Source organism: Podarcis melisellensis (genome assembly GCF_964234715.1).
Source record: "Podarcis melisellensis genome assembly, chromosome: 3".
Classification (NCBI taxonomy): domain Eukaryota; kingdom Metazoa; phylum Chordata; class Lepidosauria; order Squamata; family Lacertidae; genus Podarcis; species Podarcis melisellensis.
The window spans coordinates 24,843,165-24,870,821 of record NC_138530.1 but is presented as its reverse complement, the minus strand read 5'-3'; the positions used below and the strand labels follow the sequence as shown (position 1 = coordinate 24,870,821).

Below are 27,657 nucleotides of genomic sequence, written 5' to 3'. Positions count from 1 at the left end.
TGTTACTCCGACTGCAAAAGTAAGAAATCAGAACCTAATGGAAGTATATCTAAGCAAGACTGCTGACTTGTAACAAACATGGGTATGATTTCATCTCATAACAAGGCAACACTGGAAAACTTCTGGACTATGTGAAACACAGAATTATTCATAGAAAGATAAAGGTATACTGTACTTCAGGCATATTTGCTAGAGTTTAGGCAGCGTTGTTCTCACAGTCGTGGCAAACCTGTACCCGGGTTGTGCAACTTAAGACTGCATCTTAAAGGCTAGAATATTCCTCAGTATCACAAAATTCTGTGCACATCTGAATGTAGGTCTCTTGGAAAGGGCTAGGTTAGAACCAGGGGGAATTTCTGAATCGAGTTTGGTCTTACTTCTGCCTTTATTCATTATTTGGCTCTAGCATTACTTCCTAATGCAGTAACATAGAAAGGAAATTATCAATTTGCAGCTCTTATGCATGGAACACTGTATTATTCATGGATAAGCCAAAAATTCTCTTTAGACTTCAGTTCAAAAATGGATTTTGTTGTGTCTACCATTTTTATTTTACCCAGCAATTTCCTTGAGTGAGGAAAGGAAACATTTCCCTCTGTCTTAGCTGTTTTCAGAGCAATGAGAGGGAACATTATTCATTTCATTATGAAGCCAGTCCGATGAGGACATTTTTTCTTGATTTCACCCTAGGGACTGGTAGTTAAAACTTAATCGTTCATTTATTATGAATTAGCCATGTGGCATACATGGTTCTCTTCTTCCACATTTTATCCTCACAACAACCCTGTGAGGTAGGTTAGGCTGAGAGGCAGTGACTGGTCCAGGGTCACCCAAGGAGTTTCATGGCAGCTGCCAGCTCCCAGGACTGCAAGGATCATTTTGTTGTTGTTTAGTCGTTTAGTCGTGTCCGACTCTTTGTGACCCCATGGATCATTAGTGCCAGTAAATTCAGCCAGATTTTACCCCCTGAAAGTTAGCGTGCACAAGCACGCACGCACGCACGCACACACGCACGCACACACGCACACACCACAATTTGCTTCCTGGAAACAGGGTAATGACATTGGAGGGCCATTTTGGGTAAGTCCTAAAATGTTTGGGGAAATCCTAAACTGACTTGACCATCTCACAAAAGGTCTGGGAATACTAATCCTTCAGTGAGTGCAAAATTAAGGATTAGTGACTGAATAAAAGACCACTGGGAGCCCTCTTTAAACTTGCCTGTGTTTTCTAGCAGGAATGTGAGACATCAATAATAAAGTATAAAAATGCAAGTTGCTTGTGAAAAATGTGCCATTCTTCTAGAGACAAGAAAAAAAACCTGTCCATCTCAATTAAGAATGGGCTGGATTTTTCTGAGTCTTTGTGGGGGATTTCTCAGGGGAAATCTGAAATTCAAAATAACTACATTTCCCAGATACCTCTCCCCTCACAGAGCTACAAATCCCAGCACCCTTAACAACCTACATGTTCCATAATTATTTGGGGCAGGGGGAAAGGGGAGATGAAGTCATGTGCTTTAAATGTATGGTGTGCGCACAGCTAAGAAACGAAGACCCCATCTGCACTACACATTTAATGCAGGTGCATCCCACTTTAGCCAGCCATTGCTTCTCCAAATGCGTGCTCAGCCATAGGAAAACAAATAGGACACGGGTGGTGCTGTGGTCTAAACCATTGAGCCTCTTGGGTTTGCCAATCTGGAGGTTGGTGGTTCAAATCCCTGTGACGGGGTGAGCTCCCGTTGCTCTGTCCCAGCTCCTGCCCATCTAGCAGTTTGAAAGCACGCCAGTGCAAGTAGATAAATAGGTACTGCTGTACAGTGGTACCTTGGGTTAAGAACTTAATTCGTTCCGGAGGTCCGTTCTTAACCTGAAACTGTTCTTAACCTGAGGTACCACTTTAGCCGATGGGGCCTCCCGCTGCTGCCGCACCGCCAGCTCATGATTTCTGTTCTCATCCTGAAGCAAAGTTCTTAACCCAAGGTACTATTTCTGGGTTAGCTGAGTCTGTAACCTGAAGCGTCTGTAACGCGAGGTACCACTGTAGTGGGAAGGTAAATGGCATTTCCGTGTGCTCTGGCTTCCATCACGATGTTCCATTGCACCACAAGCAATTTAGCCATGTTGGCCACATGACCCGGAAAGCTGTCTGTGGACAAATGCCGGCTCTCTCGGCCTGAAAAGCAAGATGAGCGCCGCAACCCCATAGTTGCCTTTGACTGGACTTAACCACCCAGGGGTCCTTTACCTTTTTTATAGGCTTAAGCTCCAGAAAAGTACTGGAGCAAGGGGGGTTGGGGTGAAGAGAGAAGGATTTGTCCACAAAGGAATGAGTAAATGAGCTTAGAAATTAGATGAATGTAGTTTTCTCAGCTAGACCAGTCTTAAGTGCACCAGGTAAATTGCTCAACGACACACCCACCTCTTTTTCCTCCTTGGAGCTCAAGAGTTCTGAGGTGTTAAATAGCTCTTGCTCCAGGCTGCCTTCCCACAGTCCATTATGCGCTTGCAGCCTGAGGGGGAGGCCGGGTTGGAAGCGGTGCATAATACATACTTTAAAGTGAAAGGCATAAATAATACATATGGTGTAGCTATTTGCGACCTTATAATGGCTTCGGTCTTTGACTACGATGTGGAACTACTGCCAGGAAATTGTGTCAGAGAGTGGATGGGAGCTAAGTGATATCCCCGCAGAGGAATAAATGTTTTGTGACAGGGAGGAGCTAATGAAACCCGAACCTCCCGAGTCCTTGCACTTCTCCTCCCCAAAACATTTTAATTTTAAGGCTGTAAAGTGCATGAATGTTCACAATTGGGATCTGCAGCCAAAAAAGAAGAAGCTGGTAATAAAATGTGAGTGATAAAGGTTCAGACATTTCTGGCTGGTAAAAAAAACTGTGAGGAAGCACAGATCCAGGTGCATGAGTAGGTTATACAAAAAAACACCATAAAAACATTGAGCAGAGATATTCACGATAAACAAATATATAAAGATATATAAAGTGATTTGTGACCCAAGTGTGACACTCTCATTCAGATGCATGTTTATTTTTTGGTGACGAACGAAACCAATAATTAAATGTTTAAATCAAAAAGTTTTCCGTTTCTGTCTTCTCCTGCTGCTCTGATTACCACAGCATAATATAAGAGTAGCTGAAGAAAGAGGAAGCAATAATGTGTTGTGGGTCACTGGAATAAACATATTGTTGTTGTTTAGTCGTATCCGACTCTTCGTTGCCCCATGGACCAGAGCACACCAGGCACTTCTGTCTTCCACTGCCTCCCGCAGTTTGGTCAAACTCATGCTGGTAGCTTCTAGAATACTGTCCAACCATCTCATCCTCTGTCGTCCCCTTCTCCTTGTGCCCTCCATCTTTCCCAACATCAGGGTCTTCTCCAGGGAGTCTTCTCTTCTCATGAGGTGGCCAAAGTATTGGAGCCTCAGCTTCACGATCTGTCCTTCCAGTGAGCACTCAGGGCTGATTTCCTTAAGAATGGAGAGGTTTGATCTTCTTGCAGTCCATGGGACTTGCCAGTGTCTCCTGCAGCACCATAATTCAAAAGCATCAATTCTTCAGCGATCAGCCTTCTTTATGGTCCAGCTCTCCCTTCCATACATCACTACTGGAATAAACATATAGTTTTAATGATTAGCTGCATTCATTCTTCTAGGATCCAGAGCAAACTTCTCTGAAATGCTGTTTGAATGCTTTAAAAATCCTCTCTCTGAATAATATTTTCACAGTAAATCACTTAATTTTTTTTAATGGCTCTTGTGTGTTCATGTGCACATGCAGACACAGGCCAGTTATTAAAAACATAGTTAAAAAAATACCCCCCCCCCATATATGACAATCTTTTACAACTGATGTATCCTTGTAAGATTATATCAGGCTGGCATAGATGTAGCAGTTAATGAACTGGACTAAAAAAACCCCACCTGTATTAGGCTGTTGTTGACAGGCTCAGCTCTGAACATTGTATAATGTTGTTGTTAACAAGCTGGGCTCTGAGGACCGCTATAATAATCTGAACTCCTGTAGGAGGAAAAAAGTGAGCTCTAGTTTCTCATTCAGACATGTGACGGTTGCAGTATTCAGTGTATGAAAGTAGAAAAACTTGTATCGGAGAAATGGCAGACCCAAATCCATATGATTATACCTGGGGGACTGTGCTTTTTCTCTCATAAAAGTTTGGAAATCAGTTTCTGAATGCTTGTGCTACAGGAGTTCTTACATTTAATTCCTAACCTTCTTTTGCACTTTACTATTTTTACCCTAATTGGTCCATTAGGACAAAACTGTACATTACATGCTGCCAAGCAGATCTTTTCTTTGAATACCTGTCCGCTGAGGTGAGCATTTCATGCATCTGATGAAGTGGACTCTAGTCCACACACACACACACACACACACACAAACCGATCTCATAATAAAACGTGCTTGTCTTTAAGGTGCCACACAGGCATATTTCTTCTTCCTGGCCAGATCTATTTCCCAAGCCATTGTGAAACAACTATTTTATATGTTTCCTTGTTTTATTCTTCTGATATCCCACCGGTCCTCCAGGAAACTCAAGACAGAATACAGTGGTAACTTGGCTCTCAAACGCCTTGGTACTTAAACACCTTGGAACCCAAACACTGCAAACCCGGAAGTAGGTATTCTGGTTTGTGGACTTTTTTTGGAAGCCGAACGTGCTTCGTTTTGAGTGTTGTGTTTCCGATTTGAGTGCCACGCTTCTGTTTTGAGTGTTACGCTGAGGTCTGTCTGTTTTTGCTATTTATTCTGTGTTTTCATTTTTGCGGCTCTTTTTTGTGTGTGACTGTGTGGAACCCAGTTCAGCTACCGATTGATTGATTGATTGATTGTGTTACTGCAGTACATTGTTTATTGCTTCATTTTATGGATCAATGGTCTCATTAGATAGTAAAACTCATGTTAAATTGCTGTTATAGGGGTTGTTTTTAAAAGTCTGGGACAGATTAATCCATTTTGTATTACTTTCTATGGGAAAGCACACCTTGGTATTGGAACGCTTTGGTTTTGAAACGGACTTCCGGAACAGATTAAGTTTGAGAGCCAAGGTACCACTGTACATATAATAATAATAATAATTTATTATTTATACCCCGCCCACTCTGGGTGGCTTCCAACAAAATATTAAAATACAATATTCTGTTAAACATTAAAAACTTCCCTAAACAGGGCTGCCCTCAGATGTCTTCTAAAAGTCTGGTAGGTGTTTTTCTCTTGACATCTGGTGGGAGGGCGTTCCACAGGCCAGGTGCCACTACTGAGAAGGCCCACTGCCTGGTTCCTGTAACTTGGTTACAGCCAATGTAGGTTTTTCAAGACCGGTGTTATGTAGTCTCAGTGGCCACTCTCAGTCACCAGTCTAGCTGCCGCATTCTGGATTAGTAGTAGTTTCCAGGTCACCTTCAAAGGTAGCCCAACACAGAGCGCATTGCAGTAGTCCAAGCGAGAGATAACTAGAGCATGCACCAGTCTGGCAAGAGAGTCTGCAGGCAGATAGGATCTCAGCTTGCATACCAGATGGAGCTGGTAAACAGCTGCCCTGGACACAGATTTGACCTGTGCCTCCATGGACAGCTGTGAGTCCAAAATGACTGCCAGGCTGCACACCTGGTCCTTCAGGGGCACAGTTACCCCATTCAGGACCAGGGAGTACTCCACACCTTCCTGCCTCCTGTTCCCCCCAAAACAGTACGTCTGTCTTGTCAGGATTCAACCTCAATCTGTTAGCCGCCATCCATCCTCCAACCGCCTGCAGACACTCACACAGGACCTTCACCGCCTTCACTTGTTCTGATTTGAAAGAGAGGTAGAGCTGGGTATCATCCGCATACTGATGAACACCCTGATGATCTCTCCCAGCAGCTGCATGTAGATGTTGAAAAGCATGGGGGAGAGGACAGAACCCTGAGAGCCCAGGGGTCTGAACACTCATCCCCCCCACCACTTTCTGAACACGGCCCAGGAGGAAGGAGCAGAACCACTGTATAACAGTGCCCCCAGCTCCCAGCCCCTCTAGATGGTCCAGAAGGATGTTATGGTCGATAGTGACGATCCAGCAGAACTAAGAAACAGCTCTCACCTTCATCCCTAGCCCACCGGAGATCATCAACCAGTGCACCCAAGGCTGTTTCAGTCCCATGACGAGGCCAGAATCCTGACTGGAAGGGATCCAAATGGTCCACTTCTTCCAGGCGTGACTGGAGTTGCTCAGCAACCACTCACTCAATCACCTTGCCCAAGAATGGAAGATTTGAGACTGGGCAATAGTTGGCCATATTGGCCGCATCTAAAGATGGTTTTTTAAGAAGCGGTTTGATAGCCGCCTCTTTCAGCAGGTCTGGGAAGTCTCCCTCACAGAGAGAAGCATTCACCATCCTGCAAAGCCCATCACCCAGCCCTTCCCTGCTACCTTTTATAAGCCAGGATGGGCAAGGATCAAGGGAACAGGTGGTTGGTTTCAGCCTGTCCACATCCTCAGAGGTAACAGATTGGAATTGATCCCATGCAACATGGTTCTCTGCTGTTTTATCACTCAGCCAGGCTGAGAAATACTGACTGTCCTGACAGTGGAATCTTCTCCCTCGGGAGGTTTTTAAGCAGAGGTTGGATGGCCATCTGTCATGGATACTTTAGCTGAGATTCCTACATTGCAAGGGGAGTTTTTTACTGGACCTTTTAATTTTCTTTTTTCTTTTTTAGAGGAACTATTGCACTGTTTTTCCACAGACACTGAATTGCCAGTAGTCCGTGATTTAGGATAACTAATGCATATTCACTTCTTAGCTCCCCTGCCTATGACTTTCATGTCCTATTGTCTTTATTAGCTAGCATGTTTCATCTTGTTTATGTCCTCCCCAATTCAAAATGTATCAGGAGACATTGCATTCACTCCTGTGGAGCTTGGCTTCCTGGCTTTAGCAACGTTTGTTGCCCAAGACAGTGCTGCTCATCAATTCATTAGAGTTTTTGCTTGACACAAAGTAATATTTTACATAACTACCGCTGATGAATAAACAATTTTTTTGGTATTAAATTTCCTTGCCTTCATCATGAGCAGTTAATTGGCACCTCAGAGAGAAACAGCATAAGGAGTTTTTGCTAACTGAAACATTATATACAAATGCTGCAGTTGAGTTTCAGCATATTAGATGAGTCATGTCGAAAATCAGGAAGCTGATATGCATGCAGGATCATGTGCACTGATCCACCTAGATCAGGTTTTTTCCCATTCCAAGGGTCACAGGCGAGTTAATAGTGATTATTTGTTCTCAAAAAAGTCTGCATAATAAGTTAATGGTAGTGGATAAAGACTAGAGACACATACTTAGAGTGGGTTCAGACTCCCACTCCAACCATGTAGCTCAATGGGTAACCTTCAGACATAGAATTATAGAATTGTAGAGTTGGAAGGGACCTCAAGGGTCATCTAGTCCAACCCCCTGCAATGCGGGACTCCTGCCCACATCTATCCCTGGGTGGGCTCAAACCACCAACCTTTGGGTGAACACACTGACCCATTGAGCCGCAAAGGTGTTTCATGCTAAGTGTGTTTAGGAATTGGGCCCCACTGAACCTAAATGGACTTACCATTTGATTTGATTCCCTCCCTCTCTTTTTTCTTTTCCTTCTCCTCCTACGATGAGGCTACATTTTAATATTTTGATGTTTCAATATTTTAATGTTGTATTTTAATATGGTTTTTAAGTTGTAATCATTCAACTTGTTTTTATTATTGCTTGTAAGCCGCTCTGAGCCCGGCCTTGGCTGGGGAGGGTGGGGTATAAATAAAAATTATTATTATTATTATTATTATTATTATTATTATTATTATTATTATTATTAATTACCTCTGAGTAGACGTGTATAACATAGGATTGGAAAGTTAACCTTTGGCAGCAAACACAACGAAGATGGCAACTCCCCTGAAATGTTTCACACAATGCAGAACTAAGTAATCTGTGGAGCTAGCTTGTACTAATGAAGGACTGCTACACAATTTTCAAAACTAGGACATGTTGCCAAGGCATTTCTTGGTAACATTGGCCCTGGTACTCAAGTGAGTGGGGGTGAAGGCACATCCATGCAGGAGCTTGCAATGCTATCTTTCTGTGGGCACAGGATTCTTACCACATGCTAAGTATGGTTGACTTGCCCTTTGCTAGGTTTTGTAGCTGCTTACTTCGGCCATCTTGCTTTCTAATGTCTGGATTTAAAATAGAGTAATAAAAATGCAGATGAGCTTCTTGAATAGAGGCCTGTGACAGTGAGGCTAATGGACTTTGGGGTATGTTATAAACTCTTCCTTCTGGTAACGCTAACATCAAATGATGGAAAGGGGAGCTTTTTGAATGTAGCAGACATTCTGTTCATTATCATGAGCTGCTATATGAAATAGACTGAGTATCTTATTTATCGGCATATAAAAGGGGTCTGAGAAATTCCCAGAAATGGGAAATTATGGCAGGATTAACCAACAATTCCTTTTCTAATAGGAAGACTAAAGCACTTGAGGTATTTTGGTTTAGAAGAAAGATAAACGAGGGTTCATCTGCGCTTTTGTTTGTCTCATGATTTCAAGTCATGGGCTCTAAGAGGTTTTCCTTTTGTCCTGCTACTTTCTCTGGGAAAACCCACTGTTTACTGTCAAATTGGAATCAGGCTTTCGGAGGTGTGGCTTACACCATAGTGGGACATGAAATAGAGATATAAAACAAAAAATGGTGTGGCGAGGGGGAAAGATAGGCTTTTATTCAGTGCTAGTACCACACAGTATACAAACTGAAATTGATTGACAGAACTAAGGGTGGCTTTAAAGGAGGATTTCACCAACTGGAGGCAGAAATGATGGGAAAGGAAAGAGGAAGAGTTCTCTTGTGCTCAGATCTGGCTTGTGGATTTCCCCCAGGCATCTGGGTGGCCACTGCAAGGACAGGATGCTGGACTAGGTGGGCCACTGGCCTGATCCAGCAAGCTCTTACTGTGTTCTTATCTACGGTCACGTCCATGCCATACATTTCAAAAACAGAAGTTTTGAACATAGCTCAGAATCTCACACTTTGCATGCAGAAGTTCAGTCCCTGGCATCTTTGGGTGAAAGGAAAGTAGGAGGTCAGGTGAAAGACCTTGCCAGACGCCCAGGTCTGGGTGCCAAAGACCAATCAGATTTGGAAGCAGTGGTGAGTCTGACCCTGGGGGCCTGGATGGCTCAGTTGATTGGAGTGTGGTGCTGATAATGACAAGGTTGCAGGTTTGATCCCCGTATGGCGCAGCTGCCCATTCCTGCATTGCAGGGGGTTGGACGAGATGATTCCCAGAGTCCCTTCTAACTCTACAATTCTGTGATTCTATGACCCAGTAAGGCAGCCATGCTGTCCTTTAGCTCATTATCAATACTAGAGACATGAGAAATCCCACTGAGATATTTCATTAGGCTTCTAAGTCTCTCTTGGCTTCCCTTTCAATGACTCTGATATTTCACCTGAGCGGGAGCCTCCAAATTCTCTCTGAACTTCAGCTGAGGCAGAATTGTGATGTCAGCTTTAATATGCATACCTGGTGGCTCACAGTGTTTCTGATTTCTTAGCTACTGCCACCTCTGCACAAGAAAGCTGAATACACATTCATTTTGCACCACGCACCCCAGTGCAATGTGTGTTAAATATATATATATATATATATGAAAGAGCTGAACTGAAATCATCTCATTTGCTCAGTTTTTACTTTTTTTCCTTCCATGTGCCCTCTTCGCAATATTTGGGGTGGGGTAGGAAGGACAGGCATTTCCAATTCTCTTTCACAGGAAACACTTAAATCACTTCTTTTGAAGATACAAACATTAGGAGCAGAGGGGGGAAAGAGAAAACCCACAATCCAGAAATTTTCCACAGTAAATGTACATCTGGATTAAATTGGGAAGGGTAGAGATATGGAATGTGTAGATGCTGGAAATAGTGGCATACAACAGCAGCATCAGTCCCATGATAAACACTCTTCTGGAAGCACATTTGGGTTCTAAAACTTCCACCACCCTCAGCCATTTAACAGTCTCCCACTCCCATGATTTTTGTTGTTGGTAAAAGCATTTGTAATTTTACCATCCTTCATCCCTAAAATATCAGAGGTTGGTGCTATATGGGGCTTTATAAAATAACCAACCATGCAATTAAACAATATCAGACTCCCAAACACGCCAACAAGATAAACTATGAAACAATTCTACCCTTACATGCAATGCAATTTTGTTTATCTCTCTTCCTTCCAAGCCACCTTTTCTCTGTGACTTAACTCTTAGTCCTCCAGACCTCTGAAAAGCATGCCTGTTGTTCCCATTACCATTTTTCTCACATTCTCTTGTGCTGAATTTTCAACTGTAGGCACCTCAGGGCAACAGCTTAACATTTTGCTCATTATTCTGTAAGGCAATGGTCACACCAATGGTGTTCACGTAAGTGACTATAAATCATCATTGGGACACAACAGCATAACCGATTTGGAAAGGCGAGTTGAGATAATGCGTCGCTGGATCTAGGAAGCTCCATTGCCCACGCAAGGACTTCCCAAGTTCAGAAACAAGGCTATAAATAGGGTAATTATTAAATGGAGGTTTATTTGTTTATTTAGGTAGGCTATGTTTAGACCACCTTATCCTAGGATCTCTGGGCAGGCCACAAAGAAAATCAATCAAATGACGAAGTCTCCATTTAAAACACATATTCCAAAGAAAATGCAATTAAAAACAACATATCTGCAGTATCAAATAAAGGCCTGGACAACAAAGGCATCTGAATTTCAGTGATGAATTTGCCTTCTATGTGTCCCACCATAGAAAATGTCTATCCATGTGGCACTGCCAAGCATACAGTTCCCAGTGATGGTACTGGGAAGGTACTGGGAAAGAGAACTTCCTTGGAAGATCTCAACTCATGGGCAGGAACATAGAGAGAGGGGCTCTCCTTCAAGTATAGAGGTCCTAAGTCATTTGGGGCTGAATATGTTATTTGTAAAAGGCTGGATTAGAGTCACTGGGCTACCTCTGCTGGAGGGAGCGGTTGAGGCAATTTTCACAATTTCCTGTGCCCTTGAATACTGCTCTGCCATGTTGGGGCACCCTCTGGGAAAATGTAACAGTCAGTGTAGGAAGCAGGAGAGGGAATGGGCAAAACTGGACCACCAACTCCTTCTTCCAGTGGGAGACTTAGTTGGATCTCAATCCTTTCTGTCAGTAGGAACATAGGAAGCTGCCTTTTACTGAGTCAGACCATTGGTCCACCCAGCTCAGTACTGTCTACACTGACTAGCAGAGGTTCTCCGGGATTTGGGGCAAGAGCCTCTCCCAGTCCTACCTGGAGAGGCCAGGGATTGAACCCTGGACCTTCTACATGCAAGGCAGATGCCCTGCCACTGAGCTATGGCCCTTTATTAAGCAGAATGAGCTATTCCATCTGGATTAGAAAGGGATGAATCTGTCACATGTCTCATTTTACCAAAGCTGAGTTCAGCTCGCCCACATCCGTGTGTGAAGTTGTCTTTTAAAAGCCTGCGCACACAAAACTATGCATTTTATGAGCATTTCTCATCCATATGTAATTTTGCATGCAATTTGCCGACTGTGTGCATTTTGTGAGTCATTTTCCATCATAGAATGCCATTTTGTACATTATTTCCACTAATGGGTGCATTTTTGGGCACCATTTTGACTGGAAAACTGTGTCACAAAATTCAATTCGCTTACTGGCTTAGGAAGCATACACTTCTCCCCCATCCTCACCTAGAAAATTCTCTAAATTTTGTTGTTGTTTAGTCGTTTAGTCGTGTCCGACTCTTCGTGACCCCATGGACCAGAGAACGCCAGGCACCTCTGTCCTCTACTGCCTCCTGCAGTTTGGTCAAACTCACGCTGGTAGCCTCGAAAACACTATCCAATCATCTCGTCCTCTGTCGCCCCCTTCTCCTTGTGCCCTCCATCTTTCCCAACATCAGGGTCTTCTCCAGGGAGTCTTCTCTTCTCATGAGGTGGCCAAAGTACTGGAGCCTCAACTTCACAATCTGTCTATCCTTTCTGTACCGTGGTGGAGAGGGAAACGGTCAGATCCCGACCGCACATACAAAGTCACCCTGCAGCTTCCAGCAGAACTGGCGCTGGATCTCCTTATGTCATTGCTACTTTATGCATGGCTTTTGCGTTGAGATGTGTACAAAGTGTTTGCAAAGATGAAAAACTCTCATTTCCCATTTGGCAGCTCTAACTGCCAAGTTCACCTACCTCTCTAAACGGCAGAAATTAGCAAAGCTATTTGTTTGTGTGTTTGCCCAGCATTGAGGAGAATACCAAGTAGGATTAGCATCATGAGGGAAACATAACGTCTCATTATTTTGTGTGCCTGTTATAACTCTCTTAATATAAATATACCTCTTTGACATGTGTTTATTGATTTGTTTAGCTGCTTCTTGTTGTTTTTAATTAACATCTATAACACAAAAGTTATTTCTTACTGGTACTAACGTTTTGTTAGCTAAAATTATGAGGAACTAGTAATCATAACTCGGCTCATAACTCCTGAGGGGCAGAGTTCAATTATGTGCCTGATAAGATTATCACTTGTTGACTTGGATGTATTTAAAGGAGGATGGGGGGATCATGGAGGATAAAGCTATCAATGGCTACTAGCCATTAATCAGGACGCAGGTGGCGCTGTGATCTAAACCACTGAGCCTCTTGGGCTTGCTGATTGGAAGGTCGGCGGTTCGAATCCCTGCGATGGGGTGAGCTCCCATTGCTTCTGTCAACCTAGCAGTTTGAAAGCACGCCAGTGCAAATAGATAAATAGGTACAGCTGTGGCGGGAAGGTAAACAGTGCTTCCGTGTGTTCTGGTTTCCGTCACGGTGTTCCATTGCGCCAGAAGTGGTTTAGCCATGCTGGCCACATGACCTGGAAAGCTGTCTGTGGACAAACGTCAGCTCCCTCGGCCTGAAAGTGAGATGAGCACTGCAATCCCATAGTCACCTTTGACTGGGGTCCTTTACCTTTACCTTACCTTACTAGCCATGATGACTGGGTTCTGCCCCCACTCTCAGAGGCACTCTGGATACAAGTTGCTGAGCATTGCAGTTGGGAAGAACGCTTTTGCTAGCTTTCCATGGGTATCTGGTTGGCCACTGCAAGAACGGGATGCTCGGCTAGATGAGCCATTGACCTGATCCAAAAAGGCTCTCCTGGTGGTCTTATGCCCCAGGTGGCTGCCAAGGGTAGCCCTTTCAAAGAGGCCTTCCTTCAACAACAACAGATCTCAATATCCTTTTTACCTCAGTGCAGAAACCTTGGTTAATCAACTCCTTGAGCTCAGAAATGGTGATGAGGTTTCAGGAGGAAGTTGAGGGAAAGCCGTGCTACGAATTAAGGGGGTTTAGTAGCAGAAGGAAATGGAACAGGTGAGAAGGGGAGCAAGTCCACAGTGATGAGTAAAGCAAGGGTGGCAGAACTGCAGCTGTGTAATATAATCTGTGGCCTGAGGGACATGAAGTTGTGAGCCATATGTGAGCCATATGAAGGCTGTTTCCCTGGTGGGCCTTGCCCAGATCATGTGATGATTGCTCATACTAGGGCCAATTGTCCCTGTGAAGCAGGGTGTGTGTCTCTGTGTGTGTGTGTGTGTGTGTGTGTGTGTGTGTGTGCAGATTGAAAGCAGTGGTGCAACTCAGATGACTCACCATCGGCACCTGCTGATGACTCACGCCATCCGCACCTGCTGATGATGTCACTGCTCAAATAGGGAATAGAGAGCCCCGCCATAATGGATTTGTTTTTTTATGGTCGCTATCTACATTAGTAGCAAATAAACTGGACCTGAACAGTGAATAACCTTGTGTGGCCTGGATTAATGAAGGAGTCACACCTGGTCAAGGGCAACATCTGTAAAGATCTTGCTGCAATATTCAGTCCCTGATTTTTGTCATCACTGCTGTCACAGGTAGGGCTGTTCATAGAGCCAGATGCAGCAGCAAATGTGGATTTAACTTCGGTTTCTACACACACCCTTCTATCCTCCATCCAGGCAAACAAGAGGCATTAGTAGAGTTCACAGACTCATTGCTCCCATGCAAAAACACTCAGGGAAGGTGCAAAGCAGGTGAGGGATGTGGCCTGAGTGAGCCCCAGGAGTCAGGCAGAGAGGCCTGGCATTTGGCCCTGAGTCTGAAGTTCCCAACCCCTGATCTAGAACTGATGTTCCCATTGAAATGCACAGGGTGGGTTTCCTTGTGACATTAGGAATGAATGGAATGGACACATACACACACACACACCGCCGCCACCACTTTTCTTGCTCAGCGCAAGCCTTTTCGTGGAGTACTAGAGCGTGGAAAGCTGGCTGAGAGCCAGCCACTCCCTCCGACTGCTCTTATCTAAGAAACACACAAACCTTCTAAGCGAGGGTTGTGTTCAAAGAGAGGCCTGGCTGCTATTTGAAGGCCTTTGGGGATTTATGTGGTTCCACCCATACAATCAGCCTAGAGAAACTGGTGTTTAAGTCTATTAATTCTCACCTCTATCCACAATCCTTGCATTGACTTTGAGTTTGTGTAAGAGATGGAGTAAACTGAAAGGTAACAAGCAGCTCCATGCAATAGCACTACTGTCTTGTAGAGTGATTATATTGTTTTGTAATACTGCATTTAGGGATGTGCTAGATAGTGTCCACATGTGGAATGCTAGGCACATCTGAATAACAACAAAAATCCCTCTTTGAATCATACGTCAGCTGCCTGGGATAATCTGCTCATGTATATTTATGGGAAAGGTCCATAGCTCAGGAGCGGAGCATCTGCTATGCATGCAGGAGGTCCCAGGTTCAAATTCCTGGCCTCTCTTGGCAGGGCTGGGACTGTCCCCTGCCTGAACCCTTGGAGATCGGCTGCCAGTCAATGTAGACAAAATTAAGAAAGATGGATCAATGGTCTAGCTTAGTATTAGGCAGAGTCCTACGCTCCTGTATCATCAGCTATTGAGCATGCAGAGTTATCAATTCAAATAATGAAAATGGATATCCTTTCCCACTCTGGTTCTCTAACACTTAGTGTGATATATTTTTTCCTGTTGCAGATTGTATTCCGGAAGATTAGTGATGTCAAGCGAGAAGAAGAAGAGAGGATGAAAAGGAAGAACGAAGCCCCTTTAGTCTTGCCACCTGACCATCCAGTCCGTCGGCTTTTTCAAAGATTTAGGCAGCAGAAGGAGGCCCGGTTGGCTGCAGAAAGAGGCCGAGACGACTTGGATGTGGAGAAAGGCAACATTCTGGGAGACCACCCTTCGCGCACTGTGGTTAAAGCTAGCATCGTCACCGTCAGGGAAAGCCCCGCAACGCCAATCACCTATCAGTCTGCTTCAACATCCGGGGTATCCGATCAGGCCAAGCTTCAAGCCCCGGCCTCTGACTACATAGGGGCGAAGGTGGCAGGAGACTTTCCGAAGCGCAAAGGCTGGGCAAAGTTCAAAGATGCCTGCGCAAAGGGAGAAGACTGGAACAAAGTCTCCAAGGCGGAATCCATGGAGACGCTGCCGGAGAGGACGAAAGTGGTGGGGGAAGCCACTCTGAAGAAGACTGACTCTTGCGACAGCGGCATCACGAAAAGCGACCTGCGCTTGGACAACGTGGGGGAGACGAGGAGTCCTCAGGACCGAAGTCCCGTCCTGGCAGAAGTCAAGCACTCGTTTTACCCCATCCCCGAACAGACTCTTCAGGCCACGATGCTGGAAGTGAAGCATGAGCTGAAGGAGGACATCAAAGCTTTAAACACAAAAATAACGAACATAGAAAAACAGCTTGCTGAGATACTAAGGATATTAGCCTCTAGAAGAAGCTCGCAATCACCACAGGAGTTGTACGAAATATCAAGGCCACAGTCTCCAGAATCAGAAAAAGACCTTTTTGGAGCAAGCTGAGGTGGTTCTTTTAAGCAGATGTCAACCGGATACCCCCTGCAAACACAACAAAACACCCACTTCAACATGTTTTAAGCGAAACATTTAATCTTTTCTTGATGAACTCCATTGAGGGGCCAATCCGTTAACCATGTTCTCCCCTCTCTCTAAATGGTATAGTAACAGGAATTGCAACCTCGTGTCGAGATGGCAGCTGACTCTGAAGTCTTTTTGACAGCAAGGGTATAGTTTATAATGTTTATTTTTCCCCTCCTTCTTCGTCAGTGCATCCTTTACCCCTCAAACTGACTTTTGTTATAGATAAAAAAGAAAGAAAGAAAAAAGACATTAATAGAAAACTAAGTCATATGTTAAGCCCAGTTCATATACTTACCTGGTTGTTGGAACTTTTTTACATGGTGTTTATTCCTGGGCAAATTCTCCCTCCACATGTCAAATAGTATCTGACACAGGGGCTTCACGTGTGAATGAACAAGTGAAGGCCTCCTTTTGAAGGGGAAGAATCATGTCAATCAGGCGTTCACGTGAATGAACCTGCATGTTAACATTACACTAACTGCATTTATACCATACGTTGAGCTTTGAAGAGTTATGACTTCCCCCAAATAATTCTGGGGGTAAGGGTGCCTGAGAGTTTTCAGAGACCCCTGTTTCCTTCACAGAACTGCAATTCTCAGAGGGGTTTAGCAAGCAATCCCTTTTCACAGGTAATACAGGGAACTGTAGTTCTGTTAGGGGGTTCCTAACAGATCTTAACAAACAGTTCCCAGGATCCTTTGGGGGAAAGCCATGACTGCTTAAAGCCGTCTCATAGTGCTTTCAATGTGTGGTGTGATTGTGGTCCATATGCGTGTGTGGTGGTGTGGAAATCAGGGAGAGAAAGAGTTCCAACACTTTTATTACAAGAGGACCCACAACCGCAGGAAACACTTTAGGTTTCCACAGCCTGGTGCCCTCCAGGTGTCTTAGACTACAACTCCCGTCAGCCCCAGCCAGCAACATTGTACTGACTGGGGTGCATGGGAGTTGTAGTCCACATATCTGGAGGGCACCAGAGTTCAGATAGTGGAAGTACATGAACTGGGCTCCTTTCAAGCTTTGGAACTTGAACATGACTTTACATTGCAAGCTTGCTGAGTAAGATCTCATCATTGTGAAATTATTTAGCAAGTCCCTTCGCCTTCCTCCTTTTATGTCTGTATAGCCTTTATAGATCATGTGAAATGGCAAGGTTTCACATGGTGGTGATAATGAGGTGGTCCAGAAAAGGGAGCAAAAGGTGGACTTCCTTATCAAAGTATGCAGTGTGTATTTTCACATATGATTCGTAGGTGCCATAATTTATTGCCACCTGGTGGTAGAAAAATCTCAGATTTGGGTTGATATCATCTAATGGCAAAGAAACATGAAACTGCAAGGTGGAGTATCCCTGTCATCAAAAATATTTGGAGTTTTTTTTTAAAAAAAGAGGCCTTCCACACTAACGTGTGTTTGTGATTTTATAAACAAACTCCTGCCCCCACCCCAATGAAAAATTTATATTTTCTGCTCATGACATTGTTTTGAACTCTCCACTTTGCCTTTTGAGTTCCCTTTAAACAAGATATATGCCAAAGGATGTGGAACTATGTATACGTTAAGACCAATGATGCACACCAACCATTTTGATGCATTTTCTCATTGTAATTGTCCCTTAGGGAGATAGATTGTGCTGTTCTGTCTCTTATCTCATATTCTAAGCTAATGCTGTCTCCCTTGAAATGTATTGAGGAAGACTAACTAGGGCACCTGTAGAAGTAAAAGCAAGTGGGGAAAGAAATTGTTTGTATTAAGGAAAACTCTATTGTACCAAAGGATGCTGCACCAATGAGACAGGGAAAATTGCTTAACAGAGAAAGACTGTGTTGCTAGTGGTCTAGTGGGCTTGGGGAACCCTCCACATGTTAACAGCCTCCCACAATCCTTGGCCATTGGCTATAGTTGCTAGGGCTGATGGGAGCTGTAGTTCAGTCACATCAGAGCGGGGAAGTGGTACCACGTCCTCATGATCACAACTGCCATGGAAGAATAATGCTGCAAAGTGCTGAATCTAAACTGACCTGTAGTTTAACGCTCAGAGATATATTGTTTGGACTATTTTTAATTGAAAGAGCTGTTCATCAGCGATGCAGACTTCCTTTCCAAGATGTGGACTGGATCCTGAGAACTGTGGATGGTGCCCGGCTCATGGAAATCAAATTAGTCCCAACAAATTACTTACATCCACTGATTTCAATGAGTCTGCTCTGAGTATTAGTCTCTGTCTGCACTACCCATTTAAAGCGCTTTGATACCACTTTACAGAGTCGTGGCTTTCCCCAAAATAATGCTGGGAAGTAAAGTTTGTTAAGGGCATTGAGAGTTCCCCTCACAGAGCTACAATTTTCAGAGTGGTTTAACAATCAGTCACAGGGAACTGTGGGCACTTTGGCTCTGTGGGGGAAACAGAGGTTCTGCTAACAACTCTCAGCACATTTAACCAACTACAGTTCCCAGGATTCTTTGGGTTAGGCCATGATTGTTTAAAGGGATATGATACTGCTTTAAAGGTAGAGTGCAGGTGGGGTCAGTGCAGTGAGTCAGACTACACTCTCTGTGCTCAACTCCCTTTCCCACAGTAGCACCTCCCTGTGCCATTTACCAGATTTTGTGCCCCCATCAAAAGCACAGCAGTATTGCAGATATCCTCGAGTGCAATGCTGCCTCTGAGGAATAGCAGCAGGAGAATCTGCTGGGGCTTAAAAAGAAAAAAGTCCTGCACACCAAAACGGGTGCTTTGAATCCCAGCCGCGGTCTTTGCATATGGTTTTGATTGCCGTTAAACTGCAGGGATGCAGAGAGAGCATTTGCTCTCATCTTCATAATTATTAGGGACAAAAATAGAAAGCGATTCCAATAATACACAGTACATAAAGCTCAGCAGTTAGTAACTCTGCTGCAGTGCTGAGAAGCAGCTCTGGAGGACGTTAGTTCCTTAAGATTAATTTCTTTCAGACAAAGGCAATCACGGACTGCTGCGTGGGAAAGCTGGTGCCATTTTGCTTAGTTTATCCCACAGGATGTTTATAGCTTGCACCAAGTCATAAATTCCAGGGCTGCAGTGTTTACTTGACTAATCAGTTAGGTGGATTGATTAAAAACCTTTAAATTAATTAACCTTTCCATGAATTGGCAGTGGTTTGTCAAAAAAGGAAGGAAGGAAGGAAGGAAGGAAGGAAGGAAGGAAGGAAGGAAGGAAGGAAGGAAGGAAGGAAGGAAGGAAGGTTGGAGCAGATTTCTGTTCATGGATTGAGTTGGCCCCACCAATTTACTTCTTGCTGTAGTCTTGTGTGCTTTTCTTCTGAGCCCCTTCTGAAGGTCTGTGATCCTATGAGGTGATGTGGCATTCAGGGCTGTAGCTGGAAGGAAGAGTCAAAGAACACACACACACACCGGTTCACATGGGAGTGCCTTCCGCTTGCACAAGAAGCACTTTTGAGTCCAGCAAATGCATTTATTTTGAACACTGGCATTTGCCAAAACCACAAAGGCAGGTCCAGTTTGGGAAGAACACATGCCCCGTTCTGTGATGCTGCTTATGTGACACATCTAAGCACCGTTCCAAAATTAAAGAAAGCAGGGTTTATTTTCCTCCCTTCAAATCTATTGTTTATCAATATGAAAATGTCTGCAGATTTATTTCATTACTCCCTCAATGAAAAGCCATATGTTTGAACAGGGGGACAGGATTAATAAGTTTGTCTGATTTTGTGTACCAAAGGCTATTAAGTGAAAGGCTTTAAGTGGATAACCAACAAATAGTTTTCTTTGCTTGATGCTTGGATTTAATATCTATATATAGGTGTGTGGGAGAAGGTGCGAGAGAAGGGGAGGGAGAAACTCTATAGGCTTATAATATAGGGTAGTGGCCATATCCCAGAGGTAGAGAAGATGCTTTGCATGTAAGAGGTTCCAGATTCAGTCCCCAGCATCTCCAGGTAAAAGATCTCCATTAGAACCATGTGGACCTGCTGCCAGTCAGTGTAGCCTATACTGAGCTAGATGGGCCAATGGTCTGATTTTGGGTAAAGCAGTTTCCCATGTTCCACTTTGCAGTGCCAGAATTTCAGGATTTAAGATTCCAAGGGCATCTACTCCAGAATGATATGAAAAACTGATTTCCTATTCTGCAAAGGTATGCAGTGGATAGAATAGCCGAGGAAGCAGAAAGCACTTTCTGTTGAATTAAGCTTATTTTTCCAAATGAGTACATCATTAGATTCTAATGTTTCCTTCGTGCCAACCTGATGGGGAACTGTGCTTGCTTGCAAGATCTTGGCAGCAAGGCCCCACCATTGCCAGACAGTCTTGCTTTCGCAATAGCCCTTCCTCACATTGCTATCCTTTATTCACTTACACTAGAGACTAAATCATTGCAGTCCAGTGTCGTTTCTTCAGCAGCACCAAGCGGTTAAAGGCTGCTGTTGTCTTTCATTAAAAGCTGCCCCTTGCACCTCTTGCAGCTTTTACTGCTTTGTGTCCAGCTGGTAGAGCATGAGACTCTTAATCTCAGGGTCATGGCCTTGAGCCCCGTGTTAGGCAAAAGAATCATGCTTTGCGGGGGGTGGGATTATATGACTCTCATGGTCCCTTCCAACTCTGCAATTTGGTGATTCTATGAGTGCCCTATCTGTCTGTCTACTTGTCAAGTTATTTACATTTAGCAACACATGTGGGAACACCGCTCACCTCCTCTAGTACTGCCACGAGAAGGAAAACGGAACCATAGTTTATTGTTCTGCCCAACCTAGGAACTTTGGTTATTGGTTCTTGTGCGAAGCAAGCTAGGGATCATTAACCACAATCTGATGTTAGCTTGCATCTGTAAAACATAGTTAATGCTAATAACTTTGAGATATAACTGAGAAAGTCCTATGGGAGTGCCAGAAGAGGAGGAGCTCCTAAACCTGAGGCCCATGCATGTAATGCTAAACTATGCATACCATAAAGAGACGCAGCATCTCACTGAGGGGGAAAAACACCCAACCAGTAAAGGAGGCAGAAGCTGCAAGATGGAAGCTACTAATTAACCTTACAGGGGACCTTTGCAGAATGGGACTTACTTGAGAATAAGCTCTTGGCCATGGCAAAAGACGTGACTGGATAATATCACGTTATATTAAGTACCACTTGAACCCATTTTAATTACACTTCCAGCTCATTGCAGAAAAGCAATGCTCTCAGCAATGCTAAAGATCCCCAATTTGGAATCAAGCAACTACAGGTTAACTTTCAAGGCAAATTCAAGAACCAACCAATTAACACAGACCAATACAACATGTGCCCTGCCTAGCCAAATACAGTCCACCAGCCATAAAATGTGTTCTGCCAGGGGCTTAATAAACATGTTGCAATCTCTCAGATTTTTTACAAGCCACACAGGGGCTGAGAGAAAGTGGCCCCTCAGAATTCTCCATGCCTTTGTTGGCAGAAAAAGGCAGGGAATTTCACTGAATATTCTTCAGGCCAGGGCTGAAATTATTTCAACAGTTTAAAAGGAACTTGAAAAAGATTGTACAAACAACAACAACAATAAGAAAATTGTTTCCTGTGAAATTTCAGCTCACTTGAAAGTTCATTTATTTTGGTGGGTGGGGAAGCAATCAGCTAGGGACCAAATTGTTTCTTGCTATACTAAAAAAAATTGCATCACGTTAAAACAAGATTTACAGTTGGAGGGTAATCATGGAGGGCAAAACTGGGGAGGTCATTATGCAAAGTATTATACAGCGGAGGACTGGAATTCTTTAATAGATCAGGAGAAGCTCAGAAGAGAAATTTTTCAAAATATGGTCAAGAAAGTTAGCTCTACTGCCCCAGCCCAATTTCTGCACTCCTAGACAAGAGCAAAATGAGTCTATTGAACATGGAATGCTGCCTTTGGCTTGATGTCTCAAGTTGTGTAGGACTTCCTTGAATTATTGTGCTCTTATCCCCCCCCCTCAATGCATTCTGATCCCCTTTATTCTTCCATTCATAGTATCAGTAAGATAGCTACAATTCAGAGAACCAGGAAGAATCTTGCAACACAGGGCACCCACAGCTAAACACAAAGAAAGTTATTTGCAAGCGGGTGAATTGTAACACATGTAAAGAGCAGAGGGAAGAGGAAAATATAAGCAAAGCTTGCTACGTTTAAATATGCCCTTGGAAATAGGCAAAATGTGTAAAAGAAATATCCTTTTCACCATAGATGCTGAAAACTGCTGCCCCATTGTGGTACAATGTAACACTTTCCCACAGTCAGGGGAATAATCTTAGTAGAAGACACTCAACTGTTGATCTTTACCATGGTGAAATGACTTTGGAGGTTACCAGATAAATCAAATTTAATTTGTACTCAATTTCAGGGCTTTAAAAAAGAGGTGGGGGGAGGAGCAAATCTCTGAAATGATGCAAATTCTTCTCAGAATCCGACACCCATATTTTTAAACGTTGTGTGTCTTCAGATACATGTGTTTCTGTTGGAGATTTCCTGTGCAATATTAAAAACACCCTTCTTGCTTTAAATTTCATTTACAGCGGTGTCCCGATTTCCCCGAGAACATCCAGTTTAACAGCTCCGAAGGTGATGTTCTGCATCTACACTCCTTCACTTAATGAATCGAAAGAGCTATTTGCTGTGAACATCCTGGTGATTTTTGTTTCTTTGTTTCGACTCAGTATAGAGTTGGCGTGGACCCATTTAAAACACGATTTTATTATTTTTTAAAAAGCAATCTTTATTAATAAATGTGTATGTGATTATGCAGCTACACAATACGTGTGTCTGCATTAGTTCCGTCTATAATTAGTGTTATTGGACAATTCACAGCATATTCTTCACTCTGCGATCAAGATATCAAAACAATAACAGAAGTCTTCCCCCAGTGGACAAATGTATTCTGTTGGTCCAGTTCAGCAATGAGGATCGTGTTAATCTGCAGTGGGGCAGGGGTGTTTAATTTCCTTGTTCTGCTTAATATTTCTATAGTATACTTTGATTGAATTGTAACTGTGCTGCTGGGATATGGTCTAACAAATGTCAGGGCAGCCAGGACTCTTATGCAGAAATCTCAGAGCTGTATTAGATGTCTTTCTGTGTAAATAAGGAGGCGATTAATATTTAACCCTTGAGGGAAACACGAGCATAATCTTAAGGCCAGAATTGCGGTCTCTGCCTTGGATGAGATTTCAATGTGCATGAAATGTGCAGCACATAGACCACATCAGCATGGACACTTCATTCAGCCATGAAGATACAGGCCTGGAGATGGGTTTTTACAGCCACAGCTAATGTAGATGGTGGACTCCCAAGTCCCTTTTGAACCCCACACTAGCTAGACGCATCTATTGGCACGTAAGGGGATGTGGGTGTGTTCGCACAAGGTCACTGGCTGTTGCGTGTGCTTGGCTGCATGTAAAGTGAGCTGGTTTTCCTTTGTTTCAATACCTATGGCTTTTTAATTTTAAAAGTGAAGATCTTCCAAGCTGGCTGGCACAAACCTTCCAGTGCCAGGCTTGTATGAGAAATTGCAGGCAAGGAGGGCAGAAATAAATAAATACATTAATTGTGCCACAGGGCACAGGGTGGTGGGGAAAATATGTTGCCCTGACCTTGAGACAAATTTCAAGAGGTGGGGAATCAGATCTTGCACTGATTCCCCCCTTCTGCTGTTGAGGAGTAGCTCCTCTCATCCAGGCCTTTCATAGTGCAACAAGTGTGCAGAAAGCTGCAAAAAAATTGTGATGCTGCCACAGCGTGTGTGTGTGTGTGTGCCCGCCCTACTTTGTGCTGCAGAAAGTGCCTGCTTTTGTTCACGGAGCCCTTTGTTGTTGCATGGATGGCATTGTCGTGGTACAAAATTGCAGTTCCAGGAATTTCAGGAGTTGTGCTCATCGCACGTCAGGGACTGCTGGTGCAACACCCCTTGCCACTTTTCCTATTGTCATGGCTGTATTTGCTAGAAGGACTTATCTTCCCTGCACCCCACCCTCTCGCATTGTTTAGCTCGTGTGCTTCCTTTGGACTCCCCAGATGAGCCAGCGAAATCTGTAGCTCTCCTCCTTTGCAGCGATAAGGTGGTGACGAAGAAGAGGGCTGAGGATTCAAGGGCCTAGAGTCGGGTTGGCGAACGGTGACCTATCTAATAGGCAATGCCAGATGGGGCTGGAATGGAGCTCAGTGACACCTGAAGGGCCAAAGGTCCCAATTCATGACCTAGGAAACCCAGCAGGCACAAATCACTTTTGCCCCTCAATGACATAATGGAAGCAAAACTGTTTTCACCTGGGAAGGGCCATAGCTCAGTGGCAGATCAGCTGCTTTGCATGCAGAAGGTCCCAGGTTCAATCCCCGTCATTTTCAGATAGAGATGTGAGAGACCCTCAGTCTGAAACTGGAGAGCCACTGGCTATCAGGGCTGGGCAAGATGGACCAATGGTCTGATAGGAACTTTCCTATCTTCTGATGTTTCTGTATAGCAGTAGTTCTGAAGCAGGTCCAGTGGCAACATATTAGGATACTAGCTACTCCTGGGTATGGGGGTTCTGAACCAGGATCTTGTCAGCATTTACTGAGTTTTGGCACTGACCACGGTTTTAGTATATAGTCCCGTATTACATTAAATTGCATTTGGGTCTCGAATGTGCTTGAATATCTGACTATTGGTTGTGTGTGGAAGACTGACATCTGCCATAGCTTTCCATCTGCAGTACAGACCAACTGAAGCAAGGCCCACTTTTTTTCTCATGGGTGAAAAAGCCCCTTGGGAACGGCCATGCCCTTTGTCCTTTATGGGAAGCGTATGCAAAGTATAGAATATATATGATTCCTGTTTTTCCATGCCTAGATCCAGTAGTCTAAAATGTAGAAAATGTAGGATATTTAGATAGCTACTATATTTCTTACAGGACAGTGGTAGCTGGCCTTTTCTGACCCAAGGGTCGTATTGGCAGTCACCCCTGCACGGACCACCTGTCAATGGTGGGCAAGGTCAAAATATAATTTGTGTGTTTGTGTAAGTGTGCGTTCATGCACGCGCGCACACACACACACCACAATTACGAATACAAATACAAATTGCACGTAAACATGCAGGCATACACACACATACACAACTATTTCTCTATCTCTCCCTCTCTTAAGGCACAATGAGGGTCTCTTAAAAAATCATCCCCACCCAAGCACGAAGATGGGGGAGCACAATATGTGATGAGCAAAAGGCTGTGCTTCAAGGACCACCACCATGGAGAGAGCTTTTGCCTTTTACTTTTTGCCGATACAGCACTTAACCTCCCAATCTCAGTACTCCGAGGCTCAGTGCTGCGACTGAGAGACAAAACTCCTCTGCCTGCTCTTCAGAGGAGTATAATCGCTACCGGGCAGGCAGAGGGATTTAATCTTTTGATCTCCACACTGAGCACTACAACACTGAGATTTGGAGGCAAAACTGCGGTGGGTTGGCAGGCCACTCCTCGCAGCTTCCCCAATCTGGCCTGAGGACTGCGGTTTAACCTCCCCTGCTTTGGAGCAAGGTTTGGCATGCGAGTGGAGTGAAATATATACCCACTGGTGGTGCTTTCTCGCCACTGCCACAGGTCACCTGCAGGTGCTTCTTAAGCTGCCCTTATCGCAAAGCTGACCCTCTCTGAGCGCCATGGTTTGCAGGCGCCCCTCCATGCTGCGTTTCCCAACTTGGTGCGACTGCGCTTGTGCCATAGGTGGCTGTTGACTCCTTGGCTTCTGACTCAGTGGAAAACAGTCAGGCAACGCAGCCTCTAGGGGAGTAGGAGGGAATAACCAATCATCTGCATTTCAAAGTAATAATAAGCATTTCAAAGACAGGGATCCTCACTGGGAGGCTTCCCAGAATGCAGTTATATAAGAAACACTGTCATTAGTACAGTATCTTTGATCTGAGTTGTTTTCCCCCACCGCACCCTCATGCCACACACTGCTGTGGCAAGGATGGATTCGCGCTAAGTACGAAAACAAAGCTTCTTGCAATAAGTTGTTTTTAACATTTAGCCTTAAGACCCCTTTCCGTCAGTGATAAAGAGTTGAAACTATGATGCTGTCATGGACTCCCTTTCTACCCTTCTGTATAGTGTTCACTACAGTGTTGCCTCAAGATATAAAGCACTTTGATTAGATTTCTTAAGTCTAATGGAAATCGTGCATCGGTAATTCGATTTATTTCTCCACATATTGCCTTCTGACTAGTTTTTCTGTAGCCTTTCCCCCCGTTTGTCTGCAAGGACACTTCATCGCCATTGCCACAGACACTTTTATATATCAGGGAGCTGACACCTCATGCTGCTAAAAGTGTTTTGTGTATTGATCGAAGTCTCTCTCACACCCATTCTTCTTGACCATGGTAGTGTGCTTCTTCTGCCGCCATCGTCTATCTCCACATGACGCCCGAGTGTCGTAGGACCCGGTGTGACAAATCCCACAATGTTATTGTAACTGGAATTAGAACTACCAATGCTGGAGGTGTCTGGGATTTTTAAAAGGAATAAATGCTCATTTTTATTTTTATTTTGAAAGAGATTTTCAAAGGGCAATGATTTCCCTCCCCACCCCCATTCGCCTTATTCCTATTTAATGTCCTCTGTTTTGAAAGGAATCATTTGAATAATAGAAAGATTCAATAATCTTGTATCAGGATGAACTGCTAAATGAAGTAATATGACTTTTCATAATGAATGTGTTTTATTATTGTACCTTCATACGCTCCATATTTTTCCATCACCTGGAAACCTTCCTTTTCCACATCTGCATGGACACTTTACGGATATCCAGTAATGCAGTTTTTCTGGCACTTTAAAAGAAAATGTACTCCACTTGTTTTTCTCCTTTCCAGAATCCACCAAATACTATCTCTTTTTTGATTATTTCTTTGCATTTGTCACTTTGTCTTACTGAGCATGAACAAAACAAAGATGAATAAGTAGATACTATTTTTGTGGTCAGCTGAAAAAGCTGCCAGTAGAGAGAGTATATATCTCCTGTTTTGGAATGTCCTGATAAAGTTGCTGTCACAAGACATGAATAAATACCCCCTTACTGACATTTTTAAACAAGCACAAATAATATTTGTAAAGACAAATTTTAATTTTATTTATTATAGTAATAAACTATTTTATACATTACAGTGTCTTGCCTCTGCAGTGTGTGATTTTCTGCTTGGACAAATGACTGTAATTTTAAGTTTCCTTTCAAAGGCTGCCTGATTATTTCTGAATGCATGTGAAATTATTGATTGCTCTGCCATTTTTTTTTAAAAAAAATACTTTTGAGTTCTCTCTCATGGGAGGCATTGCCCATGTGGTCTCTGTGGTTTTGTAAACATGGACAGCTCTGAATTCCATAATTGGGGATTCCAGAAATTAATTGCCACAGTTCAGGATTCCAGAGTTCATGACAAGAAGGCCTTGCTTCTAAAGTTTTAATTTATTTACCACCCTTAGGAGTCCAGGGCAGTGCTCAATAATCTACGGGTGTAATTCCTTTAGTCCTTTTAAGATTGTTGCTCCAGGAGAGGCTTCTCCTTTAAAAAAAAAAGTGTGGGGAGCAGCCAATTTTTGCTGTTTCTCTTCCTCCCATTCAGAGCTCTC

The 27,657-nt window shown here is 43.7% G+C and overlaps 1 protein-coding gene across 5 annotated transcripts in view; it reads left to right on the top strand.

The window, feature by feature from the left end:
• KCNH1 (potassium voltage-gated channel subfamily H member 1) overlaps positions 1-27,194 on the top strand; it is a 223,883-nt gene extending 196,689 nt beyond the window's left edge. For 4 of the 5 annotated variants that reach the window (XM_081903842.1, XM_081903841.1, XM_081903840.1 and 1 more), the window contains exons 11-12: positions 15,139-16,200; positions 22,579-27,194. In XM_081903842.1, coding sequence (XP_081759968.1) covers positions 15,139-15,978 — 840 coding nt within the window. In that variant the 3' untranslated portion in view covers positions 15,979-16,200; positions 22,579-27,194. Of the gene's footprint in view, positions 1-15,138 lie in introns of all 5 variants that reach the window. The other variant, XM_081903839.1, reaches the window with a different exon arrangement.
• The last annotated feature ends 463 nt before the right edge of the window (positions 27,195-27,657 follow it).